We start from the raw sequence: 12,271 nt of genomic DNA on the forward strand, positions 1-12,271 counted from the left end.
AGTAGTGTACAAATCCTAAGAGCGGTAGGAGCCCTCTAACATGTCTGAAAGTGACACAATGTTTAACGAGTGAGATTAGAGATGTGCTGCTGTACAATTCATGCTCTCTGTTGATATCCACATTCTGACAATAAGACCATTGCCAGCATCCTTAAAATGCAAATCTGGATGGTTTAACGCTTGTGGGCACAGCTTAATGAAACTTCCTGCCAGTGTTATGGTCTTTGGTGTGTTTTCGAGTGAGGGCCACATCATACCACCTCACATCTTCATAGCTGGCTTGAAAGTTAACGCCAAAGTGTACCTGGATGTGCTGAAGAGTGTGGTGATCCCCAAGAATTAATAATTCGTATTATTTAAATTCTTCAGATTAGTGTTTGCTTTTCCGCAAGTGACACAACACTTGATAAAATTTACTGCTAGTTCTTTCAAAAACTTGTAATTAAATCGAACAGCAGTTGGTCAGCTTATTTTTCTGTTTACATAGAAAAATAAAGATGAGGACAGCAGTTTGAAGAATCCAGATAATGCAAACTTTCTTTTTTTTTTTTTTTTTTTTTTTTTTTTTTTTTTTTTTTTTTTCCCATGTTCGCATCCAATATTGATAGAATTATACGTTTTTTGGTCCCCAGACTCCAGAGAGATTGGACCTAGTAATTTGCTCCCATTTATTTGCACTTTTTTCAATAATACGCCTTGGATTTTTAAATTGCACAAACATTAGTCATGGTGAAAGTAAGTTTTTGCATGCTCAGCTTGATTTTTGTTTAACAATTGAGCTTGTTTTGTTTGTCACTATTTGATTAAATAATAAAATGTTAATGTCTAACGTTAATATTAGTTTTTCAATCCTAATAATAAAAAAGATGACTCCTTTTTGTTTTCTTCACCCCAGGTTGTGAAAGCATTTATTGTTCCTCATTTAAAAATTCTTGGTGATCGTTTAAAGGCTGTTATCGACAGTCCGGTTGTTAACAGTTTGGATAAACTTGCTGTTGATCACGTAAAAAAGATTTTATTGGTAAGTATATATATATTATTATTATTATATTTTTTTAATTTTTTTTTTTTACTTTGATTTTACTTAGTCCATTTGTGGCCAGTGTCAATCAAGGCGACATGCTTTCAGACGTGTGTATGATGTGATGATATATTGAAATGAAATCAGTTAAGGATATGCGTTGTATGAAAAGAAATAATAGAATTGATAGACGTGCAGTGTGAGTTTTATAGAGAGGCTTACTTGTGATGAACTGAAAATTTAAATCTGGGACAATATGTTCCGTAGTTGATCGTGTATATAAACACTGTCTATTTAATGGATGCCTCTTAAACGTTGTGACGTGTCAATATTTGTATAATTATAAAACTCTGTGGACCGCCCGGGCATCCTTGCTTGCTTGAATCTTGTCAATCAAAAACATTGTTGTCATGGAAATCAGGTGGTCTTTAATAAAATTCACACTCCTTTCTACAGTGCAACCACCCATCCATCCAGCACGGCCATAGCAGAGATTGAACTCCCTACACGAGTTTGTAGTGTAATTCAAATCTTGTCTGTAGCTGAACACTTGATGCTTCGCCAGGGCTATCAAGGGTATTTTTTATCGTGACGCCATCACTAAATGGGGTGCCTACCACAACTTAAGAGAGTCCCATCCACCCTCGAAGGATAGACCGCGCCAGTTTCTCAACCTGGTATTTTATGTTGCGCTACAAACAGTGCCTCGCCTTCCCAAATATTCACTCACCTAGTATTGGCCAGGCTCAACGTTGCTTAACTTTGGTGATCTGGCGAGAACTGGTGTGTCAAAGCGCAACCGTATTGAGTACAAAAAAACTTATCTGATGTAGAATTTTCTATTATGAACCTGTATTTAAAAAAACAACTTTTTTGTTTCTTGCTTTGTAAGGTGAGAATTTTTAACTAAGACATTAAAAAAATGAAAATATGGAAAAAATTTATATTGCACGTATCTGTTATGGAACAAAGTTCTCCGGAAAAAAATTTCACTTAATTTCATTAAGTAGTTTTTGTTTTACAGCGAAAAAACAATTTGTTATGATACCGAACAAAAGGTTCGATGTTTAGGAAGAAAAGCTAGTTTTAAAGATGGGGAGGGAGTGTCAGCACTTTAACTTGATTTATCTCCCCGTGGCGTGTTCAATAAATTTCATAATGGCTGACTTCAACACGCTCTCATAACATGTTTTTCTGCTGTAAAAATAACAAAAAACAAAAAAATCTACTCGATCAAGTTAAGTGAAATTTTTTTTTTTTTTTTCAGGGAACTTCATTCCATAATGGATACGTACAATATAACCTTTTTTTTTTTTTTTTTTTTTTTTTTTTTCTCTCGATATTTTCATTTTTAATGTCTTGATTAAACTGTACAAGTACTGATTCTTCAGATTATTGATCGCATTTTGAATCTCATTTTCGCAAGTGGTGCAACGGATAAAGTATATGTTAAAATTTAGTGGTGGTTCTTTCAAAAACTTGTAATTAGATCAAACAGCAGTTGGTCAGCTTATTTTTCCAATTATATTGAACCAGTTGCAGAGAAGTTTTAAATGAAAGACTAAACAACTGATATTTATTATATCTATTCTTCATCATGTGTGCCATTCTCATCTAATTAGATTTTCTCTCTGGTGTTCATTTTTATTTATTTTTTATTTTCTAGGAGTTTCGTAAAAATTGTCCAATAATTAAAAAATATTTTCATTTTTCAATTAATTTTCCAGCATTTATGCAAAAAAATAAAAATAAATAAATAAAAGATAGGAAACTTTTGTTCTGCACTTTCCAGCATTTCCCATAAACTGCCCGGACGATTCCAATGATTACATGTTCCTTGCACTGCATAAGTACCATAATCGAGTTAATGGGTTACTGGTGGTCTAGTATTGATTAAAATTGTTTTTAATTTTGTTCAGATCCGTCACAAATTGTCCTTTTCAGAAAGTGGTTCCGCCAGTGTTGAAGAACATGAAAACTGGAAACGACACAATAGAAGACTTTATAAAAGAATATGGATACTTGGGTCAGCCACTTCATGCGGCTGTTCTTCAAGAGCGACAGATTCCGATATCGTTGCCCAGTTTGACACCTGCTATCACCACAACGATGACGACCAGTGTAAGTCAGATTTTCGTCATCCATTCTGAAAATAGACAAATTACCCAACTCTCTTGTTTTTATAGAAAAATGTTACTGAAACAAAATTTCTAAAAAAAAAAAAAAAAAAAAGGAACTTTGTGAGTTCTTTTCTTAGGGACTTGAAAACGCCTGAGCTGATTTTTATGAAATTTCACACAAAGGTACTTTACGTGCCTGGCAGTGTTCCTAGATAAGGTTTTCTAACTGGATGTTTTCTATAAATATCGAAATAATCTAATGAATAAAATTAAATAATCTAATGAATAATCGAAATAATCTAATGAAAAAAGGAACAGGTGATTGTGACTAAAGTTAATATTTTACACAGTTAAACGTCACAAGTGCATTTGAGAAGTGTTATCACCACACAAGCAGAAAGGTCCGACCTAAAATAAACAATAGGTTCTTTGATATGACAGGGGCAGGTTTGAAATGTTTCCATTTAAAGCACAATTGCACCATGATCCTTGACTTTTTCATTTTAAACTTTATTTCAAGCCATTATCACCGCACAAGCACTAAAGCCAGGCATATAAAATCAACAATAGGTTCTTTGATATGGAGCACAATTGAAGCATGATACTTGACTTTTGCGTTTTAAACTTTAATTCAAGCCATTATATATAAAAACTAATCATAGATTCTCTACAGTGCAATGTAGTATAATATATTGTGGACTATGTCACTGCAGGGAGACAAAACTTCTTCCTGATGCACTGCGATGGGTCCCCATTCATTTGGTTGAAAAATAGGTGATTGCATTGATAATAAAAATATGGGAGTGTGAAATATTCGTTGATCATCATTCGATTCCAGGCAACATCGAGTGTCCCTGTTTATATATCTCATAATTTAGTAACTTAAATTTTATGATTTGAAGCGGTTAAATTTCAAATCTAGAATTTTTATTATATGCAAGAGAATAATAAAAATTCTATATTTGAAATTTAACCGTTTCAAATCATAAAATTTATGTTACTAAATTATGATTTATTTGCTCTATCTCGTATATTGAGCAATTTTCATTTAGCTGGGATTATCTTTATAAAATATTACATCCAATAATATTTTGTAATACTGATAATCACTGGATTTGCATACCAGTAGGTTTATGGCATTACATTATTCTGAAGTGTGTGTATAGGTCTGTGTGCTAGAACATTTTCATCCTAAAGTCTACGCAATTATGCACAATGTAAAAACTATGCATTAAAAAAATTAAGCATAATTGTTTAATGAAACCGATCATCTAATTAATGCTTGTTTTTTTTTTTTTTTCTTTTTCTTTTCTTTTTTTTTTTTCAAAGAATATGCAAATTAGTTAACCTTCATGTAGCCACTCGCATGCCCATAACTGACTGAGGATATTAAAGTTTGTTTCAATTTTTTAATACAAATTTCAGCGCAAGAAAAACTTAACTTTATAGGTGTGTGTATATATAAATATATATATATATGCACACACAGGCAGCTATAAAGTTGAGTTTTTTTTTTTTTTTTTTTTTTTTTTTTGATTTACATTAAAAGCCTATTTTATCTATTAAGACATGTTTGCTGCAAAGCTATAAATTAAAACACAAACCAATAGCTATTATGTTACGCATGCATATTCGTAATACGCATGCGTAATCGTTGTTTCACCTTCATCTGGCAAATTACATTTTTTTATTTTTTTATTTTTATACTTTAATAAATAATTGCAAATAAAGACTGATTATTTTTTCATCTGTACAATTTTAATTTTTATTGTATATTTTTCAATAATGTCGTTTCCTTATATTTTGTTTCAATAAATCATTTCACAATAGAAAAACTGAAAAACAATAGAAATAAAGGAACTGATTTGTCTTGTCATTGCTTTCAGTATCGCTATGCTGGGAGCTCGGAAGTATTTTAGCTGATTGTAATCAACCTTGGATATAGTACATCAAAGAAAATCATAAGGAGTTCGTCAAAATGAAAAGAAAATTGTAGTTGCATTTAAAAATAGTGACCTTTTGCTAACTTACTGAAATTCTACCTTTTTAGGTAATTTTAGAATCGGAACCCTGAATTTGGAACGGAATCATTAATTGTATTGGAATTTGTGGAAAATGTTGAAATCCTCCCATCATTAATATATTAGGCTAGCCTTGTCTGTGACGAAAGTGATTTTTTTTTTTTTTCTTTTTTTTTCTCTAGGGAAGACAACCCATACTTATCCAGTCAGGGTGTTCAACACAAACCACGATGTGTACAAGCAGTACGAGCACTCGTTTGGTCACGCCTTCAAATAGTATGGTGCGTACACAAACTCCAAGTCAAAACAAGTTGGTCATTGTCACTCCGCAAAACAGACCCACTGTATCGGTATCTTCAACGGCCACTTTCAGCAGCACGGGGAGCAATACTTCACAACCAACCATCGTCAAACTAGTGACCACTCACAGTACCAGCACCACAAGTTCTGTCGTTGGAGCACCCCCGCAGAAGATTGTTGTAGTCTCCCTGCCTTCAGGCGCCAGTGCCACCACACAAGTGTGTACCTCCGTAATGCAAACGAGCAGTACGAGTACGACACCGGCAATATCTACGGCATCGCTTGGCATGGGAATGAAAAGTGTTTTTAGCTCGACAGCAGCGCCAGTAAAGAAAGACACGCCACCCCCTTGATCCTGAGATACTTCTTTTAATAGATCTGGCTTAATAAGTGTTGTGAAAAGCATTTACACTGAAACATCTATGATGTCGACTTTGCGGAAAGAAGAAACACAAGATGTGCGCAGACCTGTATGTAACTGGTAACCTGGTAATGCCCGGGAATCTTTTTATTTTATTTATTTTTTTTTTTTAATCAGTTTTTGACCTGTTATTAATAATAATCAAGCTGAATTGTCTTTTTTTATTATCAGCTATGGTCAATTAATTAATAATCAAACTGAATTATGTAATATTTCCTTTTTTTTATTTAAAAGAAATTTTTATTATCGGCTATGGTCAATTAATTAATAATCAAACTGAATTATGTAATATTTCCTTTTTTTTATTATTTAAAAGAAATTTTTATTATCGGCTATGGTCAATCAATTCAGGCTGAATTATGTAATATTTCCTTTTTTTTTATCAGCTTTGGTCAATCAATTAATAATCAAGCTGAAGTATCCACCCTTTTTTTATATACTATAATTTATCAGCCTATTCTTACCTAACTGATGGTCAGGTATTCCTCAACTTTTGCTCTGTGTGAGCCTTAGGATTAGTAACCTAATCTAATTGTGACATATGCCATTGGTTTTTTTTTTTTTTTTTTTTTAAGTGAGCATTAATTATTTGCATTATTTGATTTCTTCGGACAACTGTTCTCTTTAATGCTGCCTTCGTAACATTTCGGTCAAGGTAAACCTCCCTTGGAATTTCTTAAGGTGTATTTGGGCAAACTGTGGAATTTGCATTGAATTGTGAAAAGAACCGTTTCTTTAATCCATGTAGGTAGCATTCATATTTTTAGTTATAAAAGTCAATTTTAATAAAAGGTACACAAGAGTAAAAATCAATATAGATATAGAGCCTACACGGCAGGAAACGTGAAAGTAGATGAAATAAATACAGAATAAGAGGTGTGTTCGGAGAATAGTTAAAATTTCTTATCTATCCTTGCTTTCGGAAAGTTTTTCTTTACATTGAAACCACCAATCAAAGGCTTAGGGCACAACATTTTTTGGATTTATCACTTTATGAAGACAATTTGCTTATCGACAGGTTTATTGAAAATAGAAGGTAAAAACTGAAAAGGACAGAAAAAAAAAAAAAGAAATACAGTGACAGTTTGCTAAGAAGCAGGAAACACTTAAAAGTCCAAAACAATGAAAATGTGAATCCAAATAACAATGTGAAGAAATTGAAAGTCAATAAATTCTGTCAAAAAAAACAAACAAAAGTATTTGTTTCTTTGACGGTGCACTATAGCTAATTTACTGGTGACAAAGCAAAAAACTTGTCCCTTTGAAAAATAGAATTTTTTGCTGGTTGTGGGTTTTGTAAAATTGTTTTGTCAGTTTTCACGGGTGCGAGTGGAAAAAAGATAAAACAAATCTAACAAAACCAATGGAACGAAATAACTTTTTATTAACTTTAAATAAAAAAAAAAATTTAAAAACAAAACTAAAACAAATGTAATGAATTAAAAATATAAAAACAGAATTTTTAATTTTAAAAGAAAAAATAATATTGTGGATAGAATTGCTTTCTTTACTGACGTTGTTGCTGTTATATCTCTGATTTATGCCTAAAAATATTAATGAAAAATAAAATAAATTCAACTTTGTGAGCATGTACCACCCCATCTCCGCGTGGAAGTTGTTGTTCTCCTCTGGTCGAGTGGTCAGCGTTGATCGTCTTTGGCGTTGACTCGTCGACAATCGTCCACCGGTCTGCCTTCGCCGTCCACAACGCAGGCGCCAGACAGCTCGAGTTCCTCCAGTGAAGTGACTATACACTGCCCCACCCCACGTTGTGTTTCTTTAAGTGATAAGGCAGCAACGTCTCACCCCTGCAAGGAAAAGGTTAAACACACGGACGACCGGAGACACTGGCACACTTGTAAAATAAAACAGAACACTGTTTTCTATCTATAGATAATAAAAGTCTTTATCCTGTTTCCAATGTTCAAAATAACTGCACAGTCAAGCGAAGTGAGTGAGTGTCTAACTGGTAATATGGCGACTTGGCTGTGGTTCCGATATCAGGGCAGCTTATCTTCGGGAATGATCGGCAACGATTAGGATGGTGAATTCGTTTTTTCAATCTAACCGACCGGGAGGCTGGCTGACCAGTTTGAAAGTGTGCGCAGATCCGAAAAACGGTTTGTTTAAATAAGAAAACCCTGCCTGGTAATTCCTTTCCGATGTCATTTTCTTGCCAAATTACATTACTCAGGGCTCTTATCGTATAGATCTGCTTAGGTAACCAAAACGCTCGGTACGGGGGGAAATTCCCTCTTAATGTCTATTTACGTCATAACCCTAGGGGCGGTCCCCTCACCTCCAACTACCCTGGAGTCGATCCTCTTACTATCACCGGTGACGTATGCTAGGGGCTGGTCCTGGTTCTCCAACCACCTTGGAATTAATCCTCTCACTATTCCCAGTGACGTCACCCTGGCGATTCTCTATTTCCACCCTAGATCCTCGGATCGTGTGGGCGAACAGGCGGGGTCTATATTAATACTAATTAATATTTCCTTATCTGATTTCTACAGGGAAATACAGTTCCCCCAAACAACATTATTCGGTGGCCGACATATGGCCATTACCTGTCAACACGCGTCTGCCGACGAATCTTTTTCCAAAATATCTTTCCAAAATAACATTATTGCAATGACTGCCCTCTGGCCATTAATTATATCAACACGGGAACATATGTCCCAAGAAGAATGAAAAAGACCTTTTTCAAAACAGTCATTATCCATAACTTTGGCTACCTCAGCATCTGTCTCGTCAAATTCCATTTCCTCGGCCATTCATCTCAATTTTCTTATCTTATTTACCCAGGATTGGCAATGACTACCGCCATCCAAATTCTGTTCTGAACCTAGTCACCCAGCCAAGTAATTACTGTCTGTTAACTCTTCCAGACCAGGGTCCTACCCTAATATTGTCACGTCACTCCTTCATTTTTGTCAATTGGCCATAATTGACACAGCAATCAAATTACAATATTAGTCAATATCCAATTCATGCAAAAAAGTTCTCAATGAGTAATTGTCCTGTATATTTTTCCAAAACAATGTCTCCACATGCAAGATCAGAGGCTCTCAACACCTCTTACCAATTATTGCAACTGTTCGCCACTCATTTTCTGTCTCCTTTAGTTGTTTTCTCTTTTTCAATTGTCTTTTTCGAATCAGGGGTGGTCACAATTCCACCCGAAGATTTAATTTCCACTTCTTCTGCATTCTTTTCAAATAGAACACCAATTGGCTCCCCTGTTCCACCCAGGAGAGTACTCGTTATTGTCCTGCGTTTTACCATTAATTCTCTACGCTTCATTAGTGCTCGTACCACTAATATTACCAGGATTATAATAATCAAGGTCCCAATCACGGTCGACCAACTCAACAAGATATGGTACCACTAATCCAGCCTATACTGGTTTTTCCTACAGTATTCAATTTATCTCTTAATTGTTCAAATCCCATCTTCTCTATAGGCTTCAGTATTTCGGGAATCTTACTCAATGTTACATCAGAGAATCTTTTTACTATCGGTTCCCACAATCCTGCCCAATCACTGAGATTATTTTCCATTAATTTCCCAAAGGACTTTTTCCTTTCAAACTTCTCCTCAGCTTGGTAATAAGGTGGGAGGGACATTGACGTTCCAAATGCGGAACAACCTAATGGCAACTCTACCATTGTTAATGGGGGCATTGCCCTTATTGTTGTCGTAGTCTTACTCTCACAAACCATCGATAATTCTATTTCTCCCTGGGTTGCTACCGCCCAGACTCCATCCGATACACTAATTGCTTGTGGTAATACTACATCAGCCAAGATTTCCACTTGACAATTCCTCCTAATACCCTCCTTATCCCCTTTAAACAGTTCTAACACACATAATTCATAATTATCAGCCACATAGATAGGGCTGGTAGAAGTACAAGTCTTCTATGCATCAGCCCTGCATGGGCTTGCTTCTCTCTCAGGTAACATCATGAACTTAGTTCTTGCCAAATTCAAAGCTATTTACTCAGTTTCCAACCTATACCTTGCCACAGCCCCCAGCTTCTGGTCTGCTTTAGGATAGGGAATAGGAAGGTTTATGATCTGATATATTTCGAATGTACTATCTCTATCCAATAATGGAACTGACATTACTATTATTAGCTTCTCGTTTTCTATCAGTCACACAACCCAATGCATTATAGTATTTCCATAACTCCTCTGTAGGATCTACAGGTAAACGTAAATGATGAGGTAGTTTGGTCTGTATTTTTATCAATATTGCCTTCAGATAGCTTGGGGTCACTATACTAGGTGATAGATGTCCCAAGGATAGTGAATCTAGCTGGGCTCTAACATGCTCTAATAGGGTTATCAATGATTGACTAGTTTGTCGCGCCCTAGCTGTAATTGACAACAATTGGAAATACTGCTGCATAAAACTGCTTACCTCTTGCAATTCAGATTTCATTGACTCGGTAATATTAGATACTTCTACTTGTAACTCTTGTAGATTTCTCGTTAGCTAATTTATACAGGGTGTTCCAAAAGAAACAGTGCAGTAGGAATATGCTAATAACCCAAAGAAACAAAACTCACAGAAACATACTATTTATTGCAAATACTCACAAATCCAATACTTTATCAACTAAAGTACGATTGAGGATTGACTCGTGCAGTAAGATATGATCTACAATAACTGTTGAAAGTGTGCGCCATTCACCTGCAGACATAAACGAGCGCAACGCTGCATGTTTTGAAAAACACACTCAAGTTCATCAGGTTTGATGTTTTGAATAACACTTGTTATTCTCTGCTTCAGTTCATCCGTAGTTCGAGGATTGTCTGTATACACTGAGCCTTTGAATTTGCCCCACAAATAAAAGTCAGGAGGTGTTAAATCCGGTGATCGAGGTGGCCACAAACCACGAGAGATCACACGATCCCCAAAGACATCACCAACTGCAGCCATACTGACACGAGCCGTATGTGCAGTTGCACCATCTTGCTGGAACCAGCCTTGTTGCTTTTCTTGCTCCGTCAGTTGATCAAAAAATGGCTCCAGGATGTTATGAATGTAACACTCAGATGTGATGGTGTTTTCAAAAAAGATAGGTCCAATTATACGCCGCCTTGACAAAGCACACCAAACACCAACTTTTTGATCGTGGAGTGGCTTCTGAAACAGAGCATGAGGATTTATTGTAGACCACACTCTAGAGTTCTGACTGTTCATGTACCCGGACAAATGGAACCATGCTTCATCACTGAAGAATGTATGGTTTAAAATGTTTTCACCTTTCTCTAGAATAAAATTTTCAAACCACCGACAGAAGAGTACGCGTTTTTCTGAATCCTGAGGCTTCAGTTCATGAACAGTGCACTGTTTCTTTTGGCACACAAATATCCTTTCTTGTGTTCAGTGCACTGTTTCTTTTGGAACACCCTGTATTTACTTGGTTTTTGGCTAATTCCATTCTTGTGACATTTAATATCGATACGCTCTCTCTAGCCATCTGAGTTAAAGTTTTCTGATTCCTTTCCACATCAAGTAACTTTCGCCTGATAATTTTCACATCATCCTCGGATACTGTGCCGAACAACACACTTAACGCTTTTCCCACTATAGGAATTACTGCCCTCTTTGATCTAGCTTGTAACAGCCCAATGCTTTTTAGATACAAATTCATCTCCTTCCATTGATATTCCATAACCCTAGCTTCTTGCTCTAAGGAAGATAATAGCTTCATGTACCCTTCCTCCTGTACATAGTTACTGGCTACTCGTGCTCTGGCCTTACCCAATGCAACGATCTCATCTTTTAACCAATCCAACAGCATTCTGTAAGGTTTAAGGTCCACCACTAAGGTAATTAGCCACTTCGACCTGGTAATTATGACTTCACTAACTTTCTTAAAGATAGTATTTCGTTCATTCCTCCACGCATTTGCCGAGCAAATCGCAATCACAATCATCAGCAAAATTCTTCGGTCCATTTCTGCAACGAGATGCAAGAACAATTCATTCTTCATTTGTGTACACCTTTTTATTAAGTATTTATCTTTCCCTAGCCGGCTAAAATTCTCTATAACACAGTTAATTTATTTTGAGACATAGTCAAGGACCAGATGAGATCCACCACACCCGAAGCAAAATGAATGGAGGGGCCCTTCTCCACCCACCAGCCTATCCGAGCATCGCCAACCCCAACCGATCCAAGACGCGTCTACTTTGCAATACCTCACTCACTCAATCTAATCTTGGGGCTCAGCATTCTTGGCTCCCCTCAACCGATATTTAATGGGTATCTCCCCTGTTTCAGGGATCCCTTTTTCTTTCTGCCACCTCTCACGAAGTTGGGCAAGAGGTATCTCATCCTCTGACTCTCAATCACTTCCACAGGTTCTATT

The 12,271-nt window shown here is 35.9% G+C and overlaps 1 protein-coding gene across 5 annotated transcripts in view; it reads left to right on the forward strand.

Moving 5' to 3' along the window:
• Positions 1-12,271, forward strand: part of LOC145287741 (transcription initiation factor TFIID subunit 6-like) — a 103,762-nt gene that overhangs the window by 48,200 nt on the left and 43,291 nt on the right. For 3 of the 5 annotated variants that reach the window (XR_013869188.1, XR_013869186.1, XR_013869187.1), the window contains exons 10-12: positions 896-1,021; positions 2,966-3,142; positions 5,345-5,932. Coding sequence is in view for 2 of the 5 variants with exons in the window: in XM_080135506.1 (XP_079991632.1) it covers positions 896-1,021; positions 2,966-3,142; positions 5,345-5,815 (774 nt within the window). In the remaining 3 variants the exon portion in view is untranslated. Of the gene's footprint in view, positions 1-895; positions 1,022-2,965; positions 3,143-5,344; positions 6,957-12,271 lie in introns of those variants that run through there. The other 2 variants (XM_080135506.1, XM_080135505.1) reach the window with 2 other exon arrangements.

This window comes from Euprymna scolopes, chromosome 11 (assembly GCF_053919585.1).
Source record: "Euprymna scolopes isolate OS-2025 chromosome 11, ASM5391958v1, whole genome shotgun sequence".
Lineage (NCBI taxonomy): Eukaryota > Metazoa > Mollusca > Cephalopoda > Sepiida > Sepiolidae > Euprymna > Euprymna scolopes.